The following is a 24,528-nucleotide window of genomic DNA, read 5'->3' as shown; positions in this document are numbered from 1 at the left end:
TGGGCAATTCAAGATGCAATTCACTAAAGAGAAGTGCAGGGTTCTAAATCTGGATCGCACAAATGAGAGGTATGTATGCTAGGTGGGAGATACCCTTCTGAGTAGCAGTGTGTGTTAAGGGGATTTCGGGGTACTTGTGGATTGTAAGTTAAATATGAGCAGACAGTGTGATGCAGCACTAAAGAAGTCTTGGGCTGTATCAATAGAGGCATCATGTCAAAATCACACAATTTTATAGTCTCACTGTATACTGCATTAGTAAGACCCCACCTGGAGTACTGTGTGCAGTTCTGGAGGCCTCACTTCAAAAAAGATGTGGACAAAATTGAGAGGGTTCAGAGGAGAGTGATGAAAATGATCTGGGTCCTGGAGACCAAGCTTTGTGAGGAAAAGCTGAGGGACTTGGGGATATTCAGCCTGGAGAAGAGGAGGTTGAGAGGAGACACGATTACTGTCTTTAAGCATTTGAATGGTTGTTACCTAGAGAAGGGCAGGGAGCAGTTCCTGTTGGCAGCAGAGGATAGGACCCACAGTCATGTATGTAGAACATAAGATGTATGTAGAACAATACTGGCTAGATACCAGGAAAAAAAATCTTCACAGTTAAGAGTAGTTCAGCAGTGGAATTGCCTACCTCAGGAGGTGGTGAGCTCCCACTCATTGGCAGTCTTCAAGCAGCAGCTAGACAGACACTGGATGCTTTAGGCTGGCTCTGCATTGAGCAGGGGGTTGGACTAGATGGCCTAGATGACCCCTTCCAGCTCTATGATTCTAGACCAGGCTTTCTCAACCAGGGTTTCATTAAACTCTGGGATTTCTTGATGGTCCTTGGAAGGGTTTCCCAAATAGATGGGAGTTAATTAATTTACTCTATATTTTTTAAATTTGTTAAACCTTTATTGGGTGACATGACCCGCTCCATCTTCCCAAAATGACCAATAATGGGTCTTGATGGGGTGGGAAAGGGAAGGGCCCCAGATGAATGTCTATACAGCTATGTTCCCCAATGATATTCTGCAGGATCATGCCACTTCTGGGGTTTCCTGAAGCTTGAAGAATGTTTCGGGGGTTTCTCAATGGTAAAAAAGTTGAGAAAGGCTGTTCTGGAGCCTCCAGGAATGTCTAGAGTCCATAGTGTAATCTATTTCAATGTACCCCACATGAATTTATACAATCCCATAACCATAAAGGTATAAATACAGACTTTTGTCAAAAGGTCCCCAAGAGCAAAGGTGGAGTCTTAACAAATACACAGCAGTCGTTACCACACTTGCACTTTTCATGTCTGTGTACCACAAAGGAAAGAAGATATGGAAAAAAAACCGGGAGTGAGAACTTCACTCAACAAACATACCAAATCCTAGGTCATTACAGATCACAGAACAACTGAGAATGGGATGCTGATCATCAACTATCAGAGCAAATAATGGAGCAAATGAACTCCCTTGTCATCCTTAGCAAGGGAGAGGGGCAATGAAGCAGCATTATGTTTCAGCTGTTTACTGGACCTCTTTATGCTTTTTAAATGTGCATCTAAGATTTTGGTAAGGAATACAGCTGTCTGTCCAGATTTCCTGGTCCTATTCCAACACAGTAACCACTATACCACACTGGCTCCCTGTAATGTAATGCCAGTCACACATTTGCTTGGAGGCCCACATGTCACGCAGGTTTAGCACATTACTGATCTAGAAATGGCTGCCATTCCAAGTGTAAATAATACCAAATGTTACTAGACGAGAAATGAATACCATAATAATAAAAGAATTTGACCTACTCTATATTCTGTAAAAAGTCAAGTTAAATATAAAGGCATCTATTTATTTTATTTTATGGTAGCTGTTTCTAGTTTTGTTTTCTTCATCTTTGACTGCATTAATGTAAATTAAGTATAAAATCCTTATGGGTGTGTTCCACAGTTTTGCTCTCACAAATGTTGGCAGATAAATGGGGTTATAAATGCCAGCCTGAAAAACAAAGTGTTGCATTAATCATGAGGAAACTTCTCAATGTTATTTTTAACAGACATATTGACTTAGCCACAGAAAAACTGTGTCTTGTGAAATAAGTCTGAGTTTGTCTGATAAGATTTTCAAAAGGATACTGCCCCCAGTGCAAATGCAAACGTTCTCTGGACTGACCATAAACAGACATGTTTCTTGTCAGAAGCAATGTTCTTAAAGTATCCCCTCCAAGTTGGGAAAACCTATGCGTTCAGTCATCCATGACAAGCACATGTCAGACCAGACAACTCTGAAGTGTGGCACTATTTGTCTGACGGACAAGCCATTAGTTATTTGTGCTGCTGAAGGCTGCCTTTGTCATATCTGAGGAATGTAGAGAAGAACTGAGAAAATCATATGAACATTCCATGCTGTTGGAAAGTAACATTACCACCCCTTTCTTCATTGCATGATATGAACTAGATAGAGAACAACATATCATATAGTTAAAACCAAATCTTCTGAAGAAATTGTGGACTGTGGAAATCTGGAGATACATTTGTTGATAGATGTCTCTTTAGTGTATAAGAAATTAAATTAAAAGGCTAATATTGGAAATAATGGCTCTGATGTCTAAAAATATGCACACTCTAGAAATTTTAAGTTCTGAAATGGCAGCTTCTCCATCCCACATCAGAAACTGCACCCAGCACTTGGGAATATTTCATAAGTTAATGAGAAATAAGCTCCATTTCAACTGAGAAATGAAGAATTACTTTGTGATTTTGTTTTTAGTTTGTGAGTGACCTTGAAGGAAGGAAGGAAGCATATTAATTTTCTAACTAAATACATGGCTATTTAGGTTTTCATTTCAAAATGATTTTTATGAATAATTGTCATGCCTCTAGGGGCGCTCTTAGTCTTGGCCCCGCCCTCTGCCATTGTGGGAGCCACAGACCACTTCCCCAAACACAAGCCAGACAATCATCCAATTAGTTCAATCTTCCTTTATTGCCTTGTCATTCTGTACAGCTTCTGATTTCTCTCCCTCTCTGTACCTCCTTCATATCCTCCCCTGTCCCCCTCACATGCCTTCTTAACCTGGGTCCCACCCCATCCCTCTTCCAAGTCCTCAGTGTCCTAGCACGTAGGGAGCTCTCCTGCAGGTAAGTGTTCTCTGCAGCTTTTCCGTCCCTTCCAGGCTGATGCTGCCATCCATAGACCACCCCCTTCTTGGCTGGCCCCTTTGTTGGGTTGTGGGAGGCTGGATTGCTTCAGTCCTCTGGCCCCTCCCCACCCCCATGGCTGGGCTGGCAAAGGTTCTCCACCTCATTGGCTGCTTTGCCCGGTGGGGTCCAGCTGGGGCTGTGCCCTTCCCAGGGTGCATGACAGGAGACTCCCCCCCTCACTGCAGGCAAGCCCTGGGCATTACAAGCCCCCCCTTGGTGCCCCTTGGTCCCGCTTCCTGGCCTCCCTCCTGGGGTTCTCCTTCGGCACTTGTTAGTGCTGTCATAGAATCAGAGTTGGAAGTGAACTCCTGGGTCATCTAGTCCAACCCCCTGCACTATGCAGGACACTCACAACTCTATCGCTCATCTGCTGTAACCTGCCACCCCTTGAACCTTCACAGAATCAGCCTCTCCGTCAGATGGCAATCCAGCCTCTGTTTAAAAATTTCCAAAGATGGAGAACCCACCACTTCTGGAGGAAGCCTGTTCCACTGAGAAACTGCTCTCACCAGCAGGATGTTTAGATGGAATTTCTTTTTAATTAAATTCATCTGATTGGTTCTGATCCATCCCTCTGGGGCAAGAGAGAACAACTCTGCTCCATCCTCTATATGGTACCATTTTAAATACTTGAAAATGGTTATCAGATCCCCTCTCAGTCATCTCCTCTCCAAGCTAAACAGACCAGGCTCCCCCAGACTTCCCTCATACGTCTTGGTCTCCGAACCCCTCACCATCTTTGCTGCACTCTGGACATCCTCCAGTTTGTCTACATCCCTCTTCAACTGTGGTGCCCAAAACTGAACACAGTACTCCAAGTGAGGCCTAGCCAGAGCAGAGTAAAGTGGTACCATCACCTCCCGTGATTTGGACACGATACTCTGTTTGATACAGCACAAAATCCCATCTGCTTTTTTAGTTACCTAGTCACACTGCTGACTCATGTTCAATGTATGGTTTACTAAGTCTCCTAGATCCTTTTTGCACATACTAGTGGTTTTTCCTACCTAAATGCAGAACTTTACATTTGTCTCTATTGAATTTCATTTTATTCAGTTTATCTCACCTCTCGAGGCTATCAAGATCATCCTGTATTCTGATTCAGTCTTCTGTTGTGTTTGCTACCCTTCCCAGTTTAGTATTGTTTGAAAATTTAAAAAGTAGCCCCTCTAATCCTTCATCCAAATCATTTATAAATATGTTGAACAGCACAGGCAGAACAAATCCCTGGGCAATCCACTTGTCACTCTTCTCCAAGAGGATGCTGAACCATTAACATGTACTCTTTGGGTACAATCTGTCAACCAGTTATCGATCCACCTGACAGAATTAGGATCCATACCGCATTTTACGATTTTGTGAACAAGAATATCATGTGGAACCTTATCAAAAGCTTTACTGAAATCCAGATAAACTATGTCCATGGCATTCCCCTGATCCAGCAAGGTAGTCACTTTCTCGAAAAAAGAGATAAGGTTGGTCTGACATGACTTGTTCTCGCAAAACCCATGCTGAGTCTTAGAAATCACAGCTCTCTGTTCCAGCTGCTCAAGGACAAACCGTTTGATGATTTGTTCCAAAATTTTACCAGCTACAGATGTCAAGCTGATGGGTCAATAATTACCCAGATCCTCCTTTTTCCCTTTCCTTTTTCCCCTTTCTTCATTTGAGTTGTGGCCTCAACAGTTGGCAAGGTTCCTGGGGCAGTGATTCTTCCTGCAGGAGGACACATGGAGGCCATGACTATGCTGCAGTCATCGCCTATACACTCCCCTTCTCTCCCTTCAGCCCAGGTGTGGGCTGCCACTGCCCAGCTATGCTGCCCCACTCTGGGTTGGTGAGCAAGCACAGCAGCACCCTGATTCCAGGATGGAGGGTGGGAACTCTCTGCATTCCAGGACAATAATCAACATACAATTGTCAAGCAAAGATGTATTCACATCCTACTGTACACAACCAATCACACAATCAGATTTCTGATCTGCCTTATGTTTATTCCAAAACACAACAAAATGGGAGCCATCACTATTAAATCTTTCAAATGGAGGAAAGGACAGAGCTCTAAAGAAGAGTACCTACAGGTTACTAGGAACTGTAGATCAATCATCAGAAAGGCCAAACTGAGAGTGAGCTAAGATTGGCCAGGGAAGCCCATTGTAACAAGAAAAGATGAGGAGCAAAGTAAAGGAGGCAATAGGTCCACTGTTGGGTGCGGATGGACAAACTCTAATGGAAGATGCAGAGAAAGCAGAAAGGCTTAGCACCTATTTTACATCTGTTTTTCCCCACAGGTCAAAGGGTTTAGGCACATCTAGAGATGGCAGTAGCCAAAGGATAGTGTCTGGGTGGCAGGTTGACATGGATAGAGAGGTTGTCGAGAGGCATTTAGCTGCACTGGATGAGTTCAAATCCCCTGGGCCAAATGAAATGCACCCGAGAGTGCTCAAAGAACTTTCCGGAGAACTTGCAGAACCCTTGTCCATCATCTTCGGGACCTCTTTAAGGACTGGAGATGTCCCGGAGGACTGGAAGAGAACAAATGTTATTCCGATCTTCAAAAAAGGGAGGATGGATGACCCGGGAAACTACAGACCAGTGAGTCTGACCTCTGTTGTGGGGAAGATAATGGAGCAGATATTAAAGGGAGCAATCTGCAAACATCTGGAGGACAAATTGGTGATCCAAGGAAGTCAGCATGGACTTGTCTCCAACAGGTCCTGTCAGACCAACCTGGTTTCCTTTTTTGACCAAGTAACAGGTTTGCTGGATCGTGGAAATTCGGTTGATGTCGTTTACTTGGATTTTAGTAAAGCTTTTGATAGGGTTCCCCATGATATTCTGATGGATAAATTGAAGGATTGCAATCTGGATTTTCAGATAGTTAGGTGGATAGGGAATTGGTTAGATAACCGCACTCAAAGAGTTGTTGTCAATGGTGTTTCATCAGACCGGAGGGAATGGTTTTTATATTTAAGGACCAACTTCAACTTATTAAGGAATCTCTTGATAGAGTATAAGGTCATACAATACCTAGACTTAGCTTGTGCCGCTTCAGATGTAGCGCCACAAGCTAAGTTTAGCTATTGTATGACCTTATACTCTATCAGGAGATTCCTTAATAAGTTGAAGTTGGTCCTTAAATACAAAAAACGTCCCTTGAAAAAGCTGTAAGGTGAAATGCGTCAGGACTTGTGTGAAATAAGAATAAAAGAATTACTGAAGAGAGACGACTCTATATAAGTCCAATTTAGATATCTTAATGCCATATTGGTTTCCCAGTGCATCTGTATTTTTCTATATTAGACTGCAGCATCATCTAGTAGATACAGATTTATTTATTATTGGACATATGAGCCACCCCTTTCTGGATAGACTTCGGGTGTGTATAATATGTTAAAAATTCATTGTGCCATTCCAGTTGTCTACAGCTTTGCCAGCTTGCCCTTTGTGTTCTCTATTTAGCTTGTAGGACTTCACTCACAGCTTCTGGAACAGCACTGAGGACTCCAGTTTTTTGGGGAAAAGGCATACACAGTGGCTTGGCTTTTCTTGTTTTCAGTCCCAGAGACCAAAATTGCTTGTTAGAATGCTGCAGCATCATAATGCAATAACCATGGTTTTATTTTTTTTAAATAATATTTCAGACTTGGAGGGGGGGAGTTTTCACTTCATGTTCCTTAGCTACCTTGTGTGGGAAAACCTCTGGTGGAAGAGAAGAGGGGAAAGGGCCAAACCCCCCCATGCCGACATTGGAAAAGATCAGGAGAACTATCCCAAGGCAAAAAACGAAGGGGACAGCATGGCATAATGGCTGGGTGAGTCTTCTATGCAGAAAAGGTCAAGGTCACCTCTAACTTAAACTTCTGAAAATGGCACATGAGAGGCTTCATTCATTGTCATATCATGTACTAATTCTTCAAACAATTCGGAGCTCCCTTAAAACATTAGACTGAATAAAGGTTTATTGTACATTGTAATGAAAAAAAACATTTTAGCTCGGTTTGTGCCCTATTAATTTTATCCTGCAATATCAGTATAATATTCTAAGTCCAGATGATATTCAAGCACGGTTAATAGGGAAACAAATGTGAATTACAGGTGACTGCACATGTTACAATTTAAGAGTTCACCTATAAGTCTTTAATCATATTACATTGACAAATAGGAAATATAATTGTAACGAATATACCTATATGCCTATCAAAAAAAGTACGTTCATTATGGAGCTGCTGTTATATGTGGCAACCCTGAATTTGCCTCAGCATAATGTGCTGAATGGCCTGAGAGTGCTAGGTTTTTCAAGGTATAATGTATACAAGTGATAAATGTTTTTCACTAAGTTTTATGTGGAAGGAATATTGAAATTTTCAGTGCCTGAAAATATTTTTTAAAACAATTCCACATAACATATTAGTTATTTGTTATTATCAGACCATGTTACATTCTCCATTATAAATGGAAGAAAGCAAAAGGGAAAAATTTTGAACACAGCATTGTACATGAAAGAATTTCTCCCTGGGGTGCTTCTACAATAGACTACAGAGTACCATTCTTGTGTTCTAACAGATGCCCAACAGAGAAGTTCCAGGCCCTAAACCTCACTGTAGTCTCTTGTGTTAATGAGGACTCTTGATGCAGTTTAAGGTACACTGGTGAGCAGCTTTAAATCAGAACGCATCCTTCTGCAGGAAACTTTACAATGGATACAGAGGCCAGTCTGTTAGCATTCCAGATGTGGCGGCTGTACCTTGCCTATGACCAGCATTCATTTCTGCACTCCACAGCTGGTCCATGTAAATGTGCCATATTGCAGCCCATCTGCTCAGAGAGTGCACAGTGGCACATCTCCCTCTGACAGTGGACCATTTTATTGAACACTATAAATATTGAAATTCATAGGCATGAAGCAGCAGATTTTTAATGTTACTTAGAGAGACATTTGAGCCACAACCTTTGGCAGGAGCATACACTGTTACTATCTCAGTACACTGTGCACCATTTGGTTCAGACTCATGAACAACTTTTCCAGAGATTTCATGGCTCTCCAACCCCAGGTAAAATGGAGTACAGACCCTATGGGATGATATTTAGTGTGAATGTCACCCTGCATACAATGCACATTTGGGATATGGACTTTCCAGCCCTGTGCTGCGTTAAACCATATGTTAATGTTTTTATACTCAGAAAAGATTAGATCAGGGACCAATAAAGTTTCAAAACTACAAATAATGGGCTAACCATTATGAAATGTGAGGTATTTCCATGCTTGCCTCCTCCCTTCCCTGTTTCCCAAAGTCTCTGCAGTTTTTCTTTATTTTTAAATGGCAACTCTGTATTTTGTTTCCTGAAGCAGCTTATCCATATTTTATAAGTTAATATGTGCACATCTTGTAATAAAAAACAAACATATCCATTAATTTGAACTTGCTGGCAACAGGAACAGGAACATGTAGGCACTGCTTAGAAAATTTTCTCTATCACATAATCTCTCCAAAGCCCATGTTTGGTGACAAAGTCAATATTGGTTACTTTTCTGTGGACTTTTCTTTTTTCCAGTCTGGAACAAAGGCCATGAAGGTGGGACTGTATGCGATGCGTACTTCTGTGTGCCCCCCTAATTTTATTGAGAACTGTAATCAGAAGGAAGCTGATTTGCTGTGGAGGAAGATCAGCTATATAAACCCTTTTTTCCTTTCCCTGTTTTCATTATTAAAATCATACCTTCCCCCACTGCTGTATGTAAGGCAAAATATGACTGCTAAGGTAATCAATTATTTTAGCAGAATCCTATGTAGGTGTACTCAGAAGTAAGTTACATTGAGTTGAGTGAGAATTATTGCCATACAAGTGTGCATAGGAGGGCAGCCATAGATTGCTTACTCTAGCGTAAACAGAGACAGAGCCTATGCTTAGTATAGCAGTACAAAGATCTTTATAGGTTCAGAACACTTCTGAATCCTAAGGGGAATCTGAGCCACAAGGTTTAATTAGGGCAGAATTAGTCTTTTGAAGTGGTTTTAAAGGACAGTGAAAAATGCTTAACATTGCCATTTTGATGTATATGAGAATTATTACTTTTGCATCATGTGCTGTGAGATGCTTTGGTAACTACTTTTATAGCTCAATCTAGTGAAGGTTTACTCAGAAGTAAGTCCCACTGAGTTCAGTGAGATTTCTGACCAAATGAGTATAAGTAGGATCACAATCTTTGCTGTCAGAAATCAGAGCACTTGCCTACCAAATTACTCCAGATAGGAGGAACAGTTGGAGAGGGCAGAAATGACTATGAGAGTTCTCCGTGTGGCATTTGTTTTGTTTACGAGTATGTCTGATGGATAATATGGCTGATCACTTTAAAAATGTTCCTATTTATTTTTTTGCATTGAAATAAAACACACACACACAAACACACTCACACAAAAGGAAAATAATCCTCTTGGAATAAGACCCTGAGCTCATCTCTGTTTTGGCACTGCTTTTGCTGCTGTTTGCGTTAGATTCAGTACAATTTTTCTGTCGTCTTTGTTGAATTTTTCCCCAAAAGGTGTCTTTAACAGCAAAGTCGTAACATTGCAACAATAAGCTGTGTCATTGTTCAAACAGTTCCCTGGGTTCCCAGTCAGCAGCAGTGTTATGTAAGGTGGCAGGTTAATAAATGCGACACACTGAAATCATTTGTACCAGATTATCTCTCCTTCCAAACTCTGACAGATGCTAAGTCCAGCTGGTAAAGAAAAGTTTATAGGCGAACTGGATCTGGGGCCTTCACACACTCCACAATGTTGGCTACCAATGCTGGTTTTAATGAGTCACGAATTGCCTGTTTATCTTCTGCTCCCTGCTGTTTCTGCATTTTCTCTTCCAGAACAATCCTAGAAACACATGCTGCTACAGACGCTGGAGCAATGTGTGTAGACATTTGAGCCAAATTATTATAAAGAACTCTTTCTTCTCTGATATTAAAAAGGGGGGGAGTGAGAATTGCACATTGCCTAGCAAATCGTTATCTCAGATGTTCACTCTGACATGCTCAATATGGCCTGCCCGAGAAAGTTGGAGACATTTGAAACCTTAACAACTACAGAAAATGACACTGTAATTGGCGGGTTTTGTTGTTCATGTTCTGGCTCCGCTGAAAACTGCTCTAAACACTTTGTTTAATGATGTTACATTATGACAGCACATGGCTTCTATACAGCAAGTCATCATGTTTAACATGCGTCTACACAGGAACAGTAGCAAGTAGCCAGGAAATAGTAGCAGTCACAGGAAAACCAAACCTCACAAAATGACACAGAATCACAGCATCCAGGCTTTTCTGATAAGGACAGAGACAGATTATAAACCCACCCCAAGTACTGAAAAGTAGAAATGAGAAAGGGGTCATAATTTCCTGTGGCATGCGCTTTGATCTCAGTATCATTTCTGGTAAGCAGGTTTTTGTAATACTTAAAAAAAATCTGTCATAGCTGTTTAACCAGAGGTGATAGATAGGCTAAAGAAATGTGTATACACCAATAAGAGGAATGGCTCTATCCTAACACTTTCAATGTTCTCTAAAAAGTGTTCTATAGTTTCAGATTACAATGGTAACAAAGACAGCACCTTGGGTTGCCACTCACTAACAGTGCTTTTCAGGAGAAGGGACAACATTAACAAGAGTCCTTGTGGACATACTTTTGCAGTCAGCTAAGATTCCATATCACATTTACCAGGCTGATTGGGAGAGCTGAGGGCCCTGACAGAGCTGGCAAAGTTCCACGGGGCCTGTAAAACGGAGCTCTTCCACCAGGTCTGTGGTTGAGGCTGGGTTAATAAGATCAACGGGCCCCATTCAGGCTCTGCTACTAACAAGCGCACCCCCTTGTTAGTTGACTGTGGGAGGTAGGAGGGATCTTGCTATCTTAGTTTTTGTGGGAATAATGCTGTTTTAGGGGAGGTTTTTATGGGGAGTTTTATTCTTATGCAACCCAACTTGAGTCCCAGGAGGAAGGTGGGATATTAATTTAATTAATTAAATAAATAATAGTATTAGTAGTCGTAGTAGTGGAATTTTTGGCTATTTTCCATTAAAACAACAAACTTACTAGTGCCATAACACAGGCTGGTGTTGAAACTGCCCTCAGTTTCAAAAGAAGATCGCCATATGGCATGAATGGATGCTGTTTGAGAAAACCAACACTAAGGACTCTTTGGGTTCACAGAACTAGTTGCATAGTTCTTGGCTCTTGGCCCAGATTTTTAAAGAATGAGGGACAATTTGCCACAAGGTGTTAATTTGTATACCTCCTGAGCCATGAAGCCTAATGTCCTGCTCTAATGTCCTTCACAGGTTTGGTGTGAGGATATAGTGGGATAGCCTTCCTGTATAACATCAATTAGTTTTGTTTACATTTTCAAGTTACAATTGCATGACATTATCCAGGTAAACATGACAATCCAGTGATCTAATAATATCAAGTAACTGTATCAATAATGGTATCTAATTTAGAAATACCCTAGCAGACATCACTGTGGTCCACTTTATTTTTCATTAAGCTGATTTTTCATCCTCATAATGGTTCTACCACATGGTTCTGAGAAGACACAATGCTAGAAGAGAATGCTGATGATAGAACAGGTACTAAAATGGATGCTTGTTTTGTTTGAACACGTACACCTTGAGATTTTTCTCTACTTGCAGTATATTAGTTATCTTTGCTGATACATCACCCTAGCTTGTCTTATATACCAACATACTTTGTTGGTTTGGATGGGCAGGAGAAGCTGCCTGGGAACATGATACAGGTGTGAAGTAGAGTATTGGACTAGGATCTGGGAGAGCCAGGTTCATATCCATAAACAATTGTTGAGTGATTTCAGGCCAGTCATTCTCTTGCAGTTTAGCATATCTCACAAATTTGTCATGAGGATAAAATGGAGGAGGGGAGAAGAGTGCTACAAACTACTTAGAACTCTCATTGGGGACAAAAGCGAGGTATAAACAAACAAACAAATATAGCCAGAGTGTTTAAAGAATTGTTCTCCATGTTCAGTGATAACATACCAATGCCAACTGCAAATTACCGTATATACCCGCGTATAAACTGTGGAGGACTTTAGTGTGAATACTGTGCTGAAAAACTTGGCTTATGCACAAGTATATACGGTATGTGTAACTATCAATCTCAGCGAGCGCATCCAACCTAACAGGTTCCCCATTTTCCATATTGAGGGAACCTTCATATTCAAAGGCAGAAAACATCTTAGTGCTAGGAGGCAGCATCATGGGCTATGCCTTGTTTGTTGGCTGTCTAAGGTAACTGGTTGGCTGATGTGTGAAACAGCTTTCTGGACTGAATAGCCCACTGGTGTGATCCAGCAGAGCTTTTCCTCTGCTTTTATCTCTGCTGAGGCATGCGTTCCCCATCTGTCTACTTACCAGGTTCTCCATGACAAAGAAATCATAGTAATATCCTCAAAACACCATCCTTATGCCCATCTTAGAACACCAGGTACAGTAAACATGCTGCAGCAAGTGAAGGGCCATGTATTTAGAAAAGTGCCATGGTTGTGGCCATCTTTAAATCACTCGGGGAGCGGTATACATATTTGGTTAAGGGCTAAGTGGGTGGAGAGTAGGTGTGGCCAGTCTGGGTGAGGGCCCAATCGGGATGTGCTTCACTCCTGCCCACCCAGCTACCCAGGGGCTCTCTGCCGCCATTGTTGGCAGTTTGCCCCAGACACTCCCCAGGACACATGTAAGTGCCCTGGGGTGGGGGAAGGGGAAGGGATTCCCTTCCCCATGGGCCCATGGGAAGCCACGGCTTCGCCGGGGAGGGACGGACCCGGAAATGGTTTGCTTAAAGAAATTTGCTTAAAGAACTGAACACCTTTCAGTCGCTGTGTTCCATATCAGAGTGAATCAAACACAGTTGTTTGTTTCAATCAAACATTAAAACGTTGGCAAGCAAAGAACTTACTGAGAGTTTCTCAATTACTGCCTCTATGATAACTTGTTTCAATTTTTTTACCATTGAGAAACCCCTGAAATATTTTCCAGGCTTTGAGAAACTCAAGAATTGGGATCTCCAGGTATCAGCTGGAGACTAGCATTCCTGCCACTGTTCAGGTGGGACCTGGAGAACCCCATAATGAAAGTTCATCTCCATACTGCAGAGATCAGTTCCCTAGGAGGAAAGAGCTGCTTGGGATGGGCAAAGGGGGCTGTGTAGCACTCCCCTCTTCATGTATGCATGCATGCATGCACCTGCACATGTGTGCGCACGCACACACACAGAACGCAGAAGAAAAAGCATCCCTCCCTTCTCAAATTGCAAACCTTATTAACCACACAATCATATCTGAGTGTCTCCCCCCTTAGATTGCTCTGAGAAGCCATTAGCCAGAAGGTCCAAATTTAAAGGAAAAGAATCCTATAAGTCAATGAGTAAGTAAAAAAAAGACATATACCATCCTCCTGCAAGAGCTTCTTCTGCCTACACTCTAGTTACATCTCTCTATGGCAATTTGTACAGCTTAGTGTAGTGGTTAAGAGTAGAGGCTTCTAATGTGGCAAGCTAGATTTGATTCCCTGCTCTTCCAGATAATGGGTGACCTTGAGTTAGAGATGAGGGGGTGGAGGGACTACTCATCAAGTTTCTTCACCAACAGAACAGTCCCTTAAAGCTTCTTGCACTAACATTTTGGCACCAAAATACATTATCAAAAACTAGTAATTTGACATTAAGTTATGCTATTCATTTTTTTTTAAACAAAATATATATCATAACTCACATGGACTTTTCTGAGAAAGAGTTACATGGGCTATACTTTTTTCTGTGATAATGACTGAACAACAATTGCAACATTCTTAGGTTTCCCAAGGTTCTATTTTGTATCTGTTGGCTGGTTAAACACAGGTTTTGATGTCCTCATTAAAAAATGGCAAAGAGAACATTTTCCCCAGTGTCCCCAATTATTAACAGAATGTTTTGAATTTGCCTTGTCTTCGCACATGGGAAACTGTATGGTCATTAGACAGATGTTGAAACTCACCAATTTTATATCCAGCAGCTGGAGAAGACAATGGATGTCATATGAAATATATGCTGGAGGAAAAAAGTCCATAATTTGAATTAGTAAACTGAAAATCACCTCTTGCAATTATTCATTGTCATAGTATAAAAACCTTGTTTTGTGAAATGGTCTTTCTTTGGACTAGTGTTAAAAACATGTACAGGTGTAGTTATTAACAGAAATGTATGATCATCTGTGTTTTCTGATGTTTACTTTGAAAGCTAGGATAATGATGGGAAGAAGGCATACAGATTAAATATTGTCAACATCAAGACTTGGAAGGAGACAGTACGTTGGCTTCCAACCATGAAATTTTATTCTGCAGTTGCCTTCTTAATGGCATCTCTTAAGGTCAGTGACTTTGAATTCTCCCAATTGTATAGGGTCACTCGGGCAGCATTGGCCAAGGAGAAAAGATTCAGGCAAGGGAAACAATGGGAGAAGTCACCATTTAAATGTTCTGCCTTCTATATCATCCAGTTGATTCCATGGCCCCCTACTATGATGTCACTGTTTGACCAGTTTGCTTTAAAACAGCTTAATTGGCTGAAAGGAAAGCTATGTCTGAGCATGTTTGTGAGTTTATAAAAAAGAAACAAACCAAAGCTCTTGCCTTTCAGAAAGTTCATTGTCTGCCTTGTCGGAAATCTTAGATCTGAAATGAAACAACATTCCTTTCATAGAGAGTTAAGACCCTGACAACAAATTTCCCTGGATTAGGAAAATAATAGGTTTATTAGTGCTGATATTTTTATTGTTTGTGTGTGAATCCCCTTATGTTTGGAACATTGTTAGCAAATTAGTGCAAAAGATCTGATAATCTGTAAAAGCAGCATCTTTTTTCTTGATAGATGACGGACATTAGGGAATGCTTAAATAAGCATTTCTTCTTATAGCGAATGGAAGTCATACACTGTTGAAAATATGCATTCAATTTCTGCTTCTGTGGTCCATCCAAGATTAACAACATTCAAACATGACACAAATAGTGTGAAATAGTAAAGGATGTAATATGTCAGGTGAGAACAATGTTTGATCTTGTGACTGGCCAGATTAAAGATTTTGTAATTTTAAGGAGTGCTTGCATCTTGGAATTTCAGAGTAAACCGACTTTATATTTGGAATATGAAAACCTACAACGATAAACAGGACACATACCCAGAATAATTTCTATTATCAAATCATAACAGAAATTATCTGGCGTTTACTATTGTATACTTGTGCAATTCAAGTTTCAACAGGGCTTGCAAAGAAACTGTTTCTGGTGGAATTGTACAAAACTGCTGAGTGGAAGTCATGCCCTTTTCTTTAGCATTTTTTCCTCCCTAAACTTCCACCAGCATATGGTTAAGGATTAAGATTAATACTTTGAAGCCTGGCCTGCCATTTCATGTTTGCATGTGGCATTCAATATCTTACTGAATCATGGACCCTTCCATCATGTATCCCACTAAAGACTACTTTGTGTGATTGTTCCTTAAAATACGTTGCTGAAGTAGCACTCCAAACTTCCAAAAATGCCATAATTTCCTCAACATTCCAGTCTGCCAGTGCCATGCATTGGCTTCCCAAGACCCTGAAGGATTTTAAAGAATGCATCTATTTTTTCCTCTTTGCCATCAAGATTCAGGGATCCTGGTTCCAATAAAACCCAGTGGGAGGTTGAAGGGTTCAGACCCTTTTCCATGATGCTACAATCCCTTCTATGCCCATTGCCCTCAGCTCTGACTCTTGCAAGGAATCAATATACCAATGAACATGTTTTACTTACTGTGTGAAATTCCATTTTTTATTTTCCAAAGCTCACAGTTATGGTATCAAATTTAAATATTAAAAAGCCACCCAGTCACATGAAAAATAAAAGATACACCCCCCTAATGGCATACCTGGGGGAAAAAAATCTAGTCTTATGCTGAACAACATAAGCTTTCTGTTTTCATTTCAAAATATTCCTTCAAAAGTGCTTTGTTAAATGATAATGCAGTACATATTCCTTTTATCTTGCCTATCATCAGGCAGTATTTTGTAGGGAGTTCTTTCTGCTAACATTTTTAGAAAGGTGAAGCAAAGGGTGATTAAATCAGAAACAAAGTCAGTAATTAGCAGTATAAATCTCCGAGTGATTTTAGTAGGTCACGAAATTAACTGGTACAGACTTTGGACACATCTGCTCTTTTGGCAACTACTTCTCTTTCTGCACCTACTGATTGGTCTGCTCTAAACATGTGATAGATCTCCTGGAACTTATTTGTGTTCCCAAAGCTAAAGACAAGCAGAGTGATGAAACCCGGCATGCCTAAAATGCTAAAATACTTTGTATTATGTGAAATACAGAACTCTTAGCAGCAGAAACCACAATGTCACTTTTGAAATGCTCTGCAGTCTTTTCAGAGGACATGTGAAGGGGATGGGAAATAGAGCTTCAGAACGTTCATTGAACTGCAACTTTTACGTAGGTCAGGGGGGGAAATCACCTAAGAGGGGATGAGGTGTCCGCTGTTAGAAAAAGAGAGCAGTGTCCAAAAATGGTTAAAGATGTTCCGACTTTTATTCTTGAGTAGAGTGAAGTTTGATTAGAATAAATCTTAGGCCCTGTCTTCACTCTGGCATAACACTGTTTCATTTGATGATGCTGTGTAGTTTGCATTTGTGATAGCACATTGTTCTGCAGCCATCTGCTCTCTCCAGGTTATTTATTTGCTACCATTGTATCCTGCCCTTTCTCTGAGAAGCTCAGAATAGCCATTTAATTTCACAACAACCTTGTGAGGTAAGTTCAGCTGGGGGACTTACCCAAGGCTATGCAGGAAACTTCACAGCTGTGTGGGTATTTAGGCAGCTCACATCCAAGTCCAACACTACTTCAATGTACCACATTGATTTCCTTGTTTCATGTGTTGGCACAGCTAAGGCTGCATCCAGATGGCAGATTCCCCCAGCAACTATAAACAGGAAGTGAGGCAAAGGGTACCTCTAGAAAAAAAAATAGCCAGTTAGCTGGGAAGTTTATTGCTACAGTTGTGGATCTGGCTGTACCACCTGATCCTTCAAGAGCCTTTGGAATAGCAGCAATTAGACCAGGGTATAAACTGCACGGAGCTTTTATTCCAATCCCAGGTCGATTCAGTCCCTGCCCTCTACACAGAATGCGATTTCTGTTTTGATTTTGGGCGATTTTAATTTTCCCTCTGCACCAAGCAGGATTGATCCGGAGTCACCCTACCATTTCTTCGCCATATCCAGGAGTGCTTTTAATCCTCGATATTGGAATATTGCGGTTCAGAAAGCATGAGAAAGCACTCCCTCCGTGGTAGAGCAGTTCTGATTGGCCAGCTGACTCTGTAGTACAGAAACCCTGATTGGGCAAACCTGCAAAGCCAGCCAAGGCTGTTAGCTTTTCTTAAAGAGGAAGCCTTAATTTTCTTTCTGTAGAAACTGCAGAAGCCCTCATTTCTGTGGATAGAGATTTGCCTCATGGTTTTCTCTGTTGTCCTCAATCACCCCCATTCAAGAAAAGAAAGAAAGGAATAGGCTCTGTCTGGGTATGGCTCCCCCCTCCCCTTCTGAGTTTTCCCAATCAAGTGCAGAACACTTTTCTGTTTCAGTGGGGGAGGAGGAGGGGAGGAAGACCCGAGTTCAATTTGATCTGAATTCAGCAGGATCCACACCGAAAAAAACAAAGTGCAGAATCAGCCCAGGGATCAATACAATCCTTATGCAGCATGTGATTGCAATGCATAAATGTGCCTCATACACACAAAATCCTCCATCCAGGAGTGCCTTGAACTGATTCTAGTAAAGTGGAGATATGTTTAACTCTTCCTTAAGTCTTAAAAAAAATATCTGTGGTGAGGATGGTGCATTTCTGCATGGTAGTCATGAAGGTTATAAAGGAGGTACTAAAAACACATTGAACACAATCAGCAAGAGACAAGAGCTGCAGAGAGGGAAGGGCATAAGGTGTAAAGGAAGAATTGCCAGGAACAGCCTCAACATGGGAAAGAAGGAAAAGGAAAAAAGAAGGCTATGGTACTATGGGCGAAAACGGAGTCTCTGGTACTAATGGAGAAGAAGGATTTGTATGTACAGGTGATCATATCTTGTTTGCTATATATCAGCTGCAATGTTTGCTACATATCCACAGAGCAACCAAACAATCCTTCAGCATCCTAGATATAACTAATTAACGGGACTACCTGAAAAGCTGAGTAAAATGACAGCTCCCTGAGAACTGGCATTTCATGTTATGTGAAAATGTAATAGAGGATGCCTCCATGAGGGAAATGGGTTTGCCTCTATTCTGGGTATCATGCAAAGGGGGAGCTGAACCCATATCAGGTATACCTTCTCACTGGAAATATGCACAAGTTTGCTGTTTCCCAAAGTATGGAAACAGACTGAGCTAATCATTTATATTACCAATATAGTTGATTCTTTGAGATATGCAAGGCAACAGCAGTGCAATGCTAACAAAGCAAGGCCCTTTTTTCAGACCTAGAACTGAAATTCTCATGTTTTGAGCTAGTAGAGGCCTTTGCTCCTGCACTCTAGGACTACTGTAGCTCCGTGTTATTGTGCTGTACTGTGTATGGCTAATGACCAACATGTACAATATATGTGACACAAGTTGGGCCATGGGCACCCAACCTGTTTTGTAGTCACACATATGACTGGGGAAACTAACATTCAAAGTGTTCCTTTGCTCTGATTGGCTTGGGAGTGCTACAAAGGGGGGGGGGGGCTTCTAGTTTCCCTTCCATGCTATTTTTGCTAGTGGAAGTGGCCACACGGGAGGACTATTTGCTCCTTCCTGACACATAGAAAACAAGAAATAGGCCCCCCTGTGGTTATTTCTGCTGCTAAAGTCAAGGCCAGAGGGAAGCCTGAAGTCCCCCCTCCTACCTCAGACCACTTGTATGCCTAATGGTGCAATGAAATACTTTGAAGGTGAATTCCCCCAATCATATTTCTGACTACAAGTTGGGTCAAGCCGGCAACCGTGACCTAACTTGTGTCACACATATTGTGTGTTTTGGCCCCTGAGGTAAGTGAAAGTTTTCCAAAGAAGCTTACACATTGCACAAAATCACTTCAGTGAGTGACAAACCTCTTTGGTTCATTCATGAAACATATTTCTCAGAGCACAAAACCCGTATGTGAACATGGCGACTGTTCTGACACTTTGTGTGTGAACATCATGTAGTTCAAACGAACTTTGTTGGTATAAAGCTATGGTTCTTTCTTGCAGCATGATAGCCTTTGTTTAGATGTCAAAGGAGCATCCCTCTCATCTCTCAGATTGATGGTATCGTCCAGGACTTCCCACATAGACAAGATAAACGAAAGGCTTCTGCAGACAGGTATGTAACTGTGGAGACAGCAGCACTGCAGAAGAGGCCTCCTAATCAGAGTGAGTGTTTGTCTCACAGTCTGTTTGGCACGGCAGTCACCTTTGACATGACTAGCTGAATAGCAGTTTGTTTTTTAATTTCCATGGTTCAGCCATAGGCCATGCAAAGTAAATACATGTAGACAGACAACAGTGGGTTCAAAGAAACATAAGACAAGAATTACCCTCTTTTACTCCATTCTTCCCATGCCCTAGAAAACTATTTTGGTAACGGTCATGAGTGAATCAATCTCTTTTTCTAGCCTTTGAAGTGATTTTGATGGAAAGGATTGGAATAGAATACTGAATATTGATGGGGTCAAAAAAGATTCCCACTCTTAATTCATATTATTGACTCACATTGACTATGTCCACACAGAATACTTGATAGGTGAGTCTGAGAGGGGCAATATATAAATTTAATAATAATAATCGATTCCTTCTATCTCTTGGTGTAACAGTCAAGTTTCCTTGACAATTTATTTATTTATAATATTTATAGCCCACCATTCTGCCTGATCAGGGCCACCTAAGGCAGCTACCAGTTAGACTAAACATAATAAAATATATTGTAAAAACAGGTAAACCTCCCTCCCAACCCCATCCAAATTTAAACATAAGAAAGTCTCATTGAGGGAATGCCAGGCAGAACACAAAAAAAACTCTCCATCCACTGATGGAAGACAGTGATAGAACAGATGAATGTCCCTGTGGAGGGTGTTCTATAATCTTGATTCCTTGATATGGAAGTTCTTTTCTTGAGTTGCCACCATCTTGCTTTAGAATGTTGGGGCAGCCAAATCATGTCTCAGCAGTCTGACTTACTTGCTTGCTTACTTGTTTGCATGTTTGTTTGCTCCTTTATTTATTTATTTTTGAGATTTCTAACCTGCCCCTCTTCAAAAATGGTCTTGGGACAGGGTACCTAAGTAAAATACATAATATGAAATAGACAGAAATCTAGATAAAATTCTAATAATTAGACTAAAACCAATATCATTTACACCTGCTCTCCCACTTTGTTCTAGACAGGAACATGCCAACAAGCCAGCCAAGGGAAGGGGGGGATTAGACCCCCAATAACTGATTTAGTGTCTGAATGAATATTTTTTTAGAAAGGAACGTAGTCCAAAATCTCACAGCATATTAATGTTGATGAAATTTTGATTAGTCGTATGATGTTTATTAAATTTTGTTGGAAGCTGTATGAGTTATGTTTTTTCTTTCATTCTTGAAGGCCAATGTTAACATAGGAAACACTCAATTGCTGGAAAAGAGGAAGGTTTTATTATTCCTAAGAATATTTATTAAAGACATGATGCATTTAATATTGAGCACCGTACAATTCAAATTGTAAAATCTTCCTCTGTTCCAGCAATTGAGTATTTCCTATGTTAACATTGGCCTTCAAGAATGAAAGCAAAAACATAACATACAGCTTCCAACAAAATTTAATAAACATCATACAACTAATCAAAATGCTGGGAGTGATTGAGGGCAAAAGAAGAAGGGGACGACTGAGAGTGAGGTGGCTGGATGGAGTCACTGAAGCAGTAGGTGCGAACTTAAATGGACTCTGGGGAATGGTAGAGGACAGGTAGGCCTGGAAGATCATTGTCCATGGGGTCGCGATGGGTCAGACATGACTTCGCACCTAACACCAATAACAATAATTCAAATGAGTTTGATATCATCTGTTTATTTCTCATATATGTATTATGGTAGTCACTACCGCTCAAGGCAAGAAAATATCATACTTGACATTGTACACATTTTCCAGTCTAGCACTGTATTTTTGCTGGTCTGGGGAAATCAATACTACTTTCCAAGCAATATTGCTTTTCCAACAACTTGGAACAAATATGGAATGCGCCTCCTACAAAAATTAACCCATTTATTTCAGTGGGCTGGGTTATCTAGGCACACCCTTTGGGACACATTAATGACATTCTCCATTCAAATAAAGGTGACACCTTATTTATTTATTTATTTATTTATTTATTTATTTATTTATTTATTTATTTATTTATTTATTTATTTATTCGACTTATAGCCCACCACTCCCACAAGGCTCGTGATAAAACCCCCATAAAAACCTCCTAATACAATAAAATCTCCTAAAAAGCCCAACATCTTAACCTAACCCAACCAATCCAAACCAAGCGGCGGTGGCATTATACCACACAGCTCATAACCCAAGGGAAGGAGTAAACATTCACCATGAGCATAACCCTGGTGGGGGGGTCTGATGTACTACGGAGGTGCCGGCCTCAACCATAAGCCTGGTGGAAGAGCTCTGTTTTTCAGGCCCTGCGGAAAGCTGGTAAATCCCGCAGGGCCCACAGCTCTTCCAGGAGCTCATTCCACCAGGTGGGGGCCAGGACCGAAAAGGCCCTAGCCCTGGTCGAGGCCAGACGCACCTCCCGAGGTCCGGGAATGAACAACAAATTTGTAGCCGCAGAATGCAAGGCTCTGCGGGGGGCACAGGGCGCAAGGTGGTCCCTCAAGTATGTGGGTCCCAGACTGCAAAGGGCCTTAAATGGCCATACCTGCACAGTCATTCTGTATGTTAATTAAAATACATCTTGAACCAAAATTTGTGGAGCAGAAACATTGCAAAGCAGGCAGAAGCCTTCCAGCACCTCAGGAGAGGGGGAAATGAAGCTTGGCACTTTTCAGTGCTTCACATGTGCAGAAAAGGAAAAGACAAGACCTGCATAATTGTTGGTCAGAGTTTCAAGTCAGAGTGGTTTTGGCCAAACAGCAACCATTTGTAAGACTGCCCATGCAGCCCACCCTTAAAATATGTTACTGTATTTTAATAAATTATCATGTAATTCTACCATATCAATTACCCTATATTTATTGTTTCATGTCTTTATTTAATGGGCTCCAAGAGTGCATTCCTGCGTAATGTCAAACCTTTCAAAGTTAATTGGAATCAATGGGATTGGAAAATACTAACTCCATTTAGGATTTGACTGTAAATCATCTGCTTCTTCAAAAGGAAGTTTATTTTAGGGCTAAGGTTCTGAAAATCATAGTTGTATTAGCTAAATAAGAATTGAAGGATGATGGGTAAATGCCAAGTGTGGCCGACTTAGCTGAATAAGGACTATTTTTAGATAATTGTGAAGGAAAGATGCATTTGGATAGGAGGGTTATATGATGATTTCTTTCTGGATGAATGAGAGGAGGAGCAAGGCTGACATCTGATCCAGCTTTATATGTTTCACTTAAGAAACCATGCTTACCCCACAACACAGATGCTACTGTGACTCCTCTTAAAATCTCATGTCTTTCCTGACCCAGGATGTGAGTGTACTTCCCCATAGTGAATGTTCACATCCTTTTGCAAAGGCTAAAACATCATACAAGCCTGTGAAAATAAAAATAATGTATTTCTGCTTAATAATGTTTATCCTACCCCAGACCTACAAAATTGTTTCCCTTTAAAGTACAAACAATTCAGGAGTTCTCTGGAAAGACAAAGGGTTTCTTGCAAGGGCAGCACTCTGCCATCAGGAAAGTTTGTCATAAAACCTTGGCAAGGACAACAATACATCACAAAAGTTATCTCATGGGGGGAAAGTCTTTTAACTCACCTTGAATCTCCTTAGTGTTCTTATTCCATGCTTGACCACCTGCCAGGGAATGTGTGGCGGACTGGCTGACCCCATTCTTAAATCACTTTTGAGAGGTAGAACTTCATATAAACTGGAATGGACTAAAGGCTGGGTAAAGAAAGACAAGAGATTTACAACTATACAATATTTCTTGCTAAAACGGGGGTTCACAGAAAGGGGCAATCCCAAGCGTGACCAGTTCAACATTCAGGACCTTGCTAGAGAAATAGCATCAGTATATAAATTTTAAAAAGTTATTGTTTTGGAAGGTGATGGCTATAGAGATTAAGAGAATTCTGAGCCGGTGTGCATGGGTTGTCAATAGAGCATCTATATCCATAAAAAATGAGACTCTAACTCTCCCATGCAAAAAGAGTATAGTTGATATTTTAACAGGTCTTTTTTTTTTAAGGCTGCTTCATCCACCATGAAAGGCTGGAAAGGGAAAGACTCAATACATGTCTATCAAGCGGTCATAGGAAAAGCTTCATTGGGTTCCACTCTTCTGCAGAGTAAATAACTCTCTAAAGCTGCAAACACACAAAGAAGTGCAGAAAATGTTGGGCTGAGGGTTCCTGGAGAAGCTACAAGAATTCTGTGAACAGTTTTGCTTTTAATATGTGTTCTCATGGCATGTATTATTGTCTATATTGTGATATAATTGTACAATTTTTCTCTTTCAGCCTTTAGGGTTTATTTCAGTCGGATTTCACTCACTAAATCTGATTTTCTGTGGTTATTTTTCACCCCTAATATAAATGGAGGGAGATCATTTTAGCCCAGTTTATATGCTGGCTTGTTATCTGCAGAATTATGGTGTGAGGTAATCAGGTGTAAATTAGGAAAGGTCTGCTGTGAAAAGCCCAACAACTAATGCTTTATTATTTATCAGCAAAGTTGGCACACAATGAAAACATGGACAAGGGAAATTTGCACAGTGTTTAACTTAGGTCAAGAAAACAAGTAATTTGTTAAGTTGCAAGGGCACCAACACGTGCCAGGTCACGCTGGATTTTCTTTAAAAATAAAAAAAATAACTAAGTTAAACTTTCAGTCAACCTGAAAATATTTGCTTTTATGGGGGCAGTGCGGAACGAATGGGACAGCAAATCTTTCTTCAGTGGGCCATTTTCAGAAAATGAAAAGCTCTGTCGAAGAGAGTGGGAAAAGAGGGAAGGGGGGAGGGAAGTACACTGAAATGAGAAGTGAAAATCTGAGGTAAAAAAAAAGATAATATAAGGAAAATGTCAAGTGAAAGAAAGGCTGATAGAAAGAAAGAGAAG

General features: G+C 40.8%; 1 protein-coding gene across 2 annotated transcripts; it reads left to right on the top strand.

The window, feature by feature from the left end:
- Nucleotides 1-23,790, top strand: LOC143841072 (uncharacterized). Of its 2 annotated transcripts, none has more exons than XM_077344820.1 (5): nt 1-69; nt 6,817-6,987; nt 14,456-14,581; nt 19,479-19,590; nt 23,658-23,790. In XM_077344820.1, the coding sequence occupies exons 2-5, from the start codon at nt 6,913-6,915 to the stop codon at nt 23,759-23,761; spliced, it is 417 nt and encodes a 138-aa protein (XP_077200935.1). In that variant the 5' UTR covers nt 1-69; nt 6,817-6,912; the 3' UTR covers nt 23,762-23,790. The 2 variants fall into 2 exon arrangements, 1 of the variants encoding a protein (XP_077200935.1); XR_013232572.1 differs by lacking the exon at nt 1-69 and adding an exon at nt 15,082-15,249 and having other exon boundaries at nt 6,866-6,987; nt 14,452-14,581.
- Nucleotides 23,791-24,528: the final 738 nt, after the last annotated feature.

Source organism: Paroedura picta, chromosome 1 (assembly GCF_049243985.1).
Source record: "Paroedura picta isolate Pp20150507F chromosome 1, Ppicta_v3.0, whole genome shotgun sequence".
Taxonomy (NCBI): Eukaryota; Metazoa; Chordata; class Lepidosauria; order Squamata; family Gekkonidae; genus Paroedura; species Paroedura picta.
Note: the sequence above shows the minus strand (reverse complement) of the source record. Positions and strands in the feature narration are given on the sequence as shown.

What these genes read in the sequence shown, in the direction of transcription:
- LOC143841072 (XM_077344820.1), top strand. Translation starts at nt 6,913, where the DNA reads ATGCCGACATTGGAAAAGATCAGGAGAACTATCCCAAGGCAAAAAACG. An exon ending in CAGCATGGCATAATGGCTGG is followed by an intron (nt 6,988 to 14,455) that starts GTGAGTCTTCTA and finishes TTTGAAAGCTAG; the next exon opens with GATAATGATGGGAAGAAGGC. An exon ending in CGAAAGGCTTCTGCAGACAG is followed by an intron (nt 19,591 to 23,657) that starts GTATGTAACTGT and finishes TTTTTTTTTAAG; the next exon opens with GCTGCTTCATCCACCATGAA.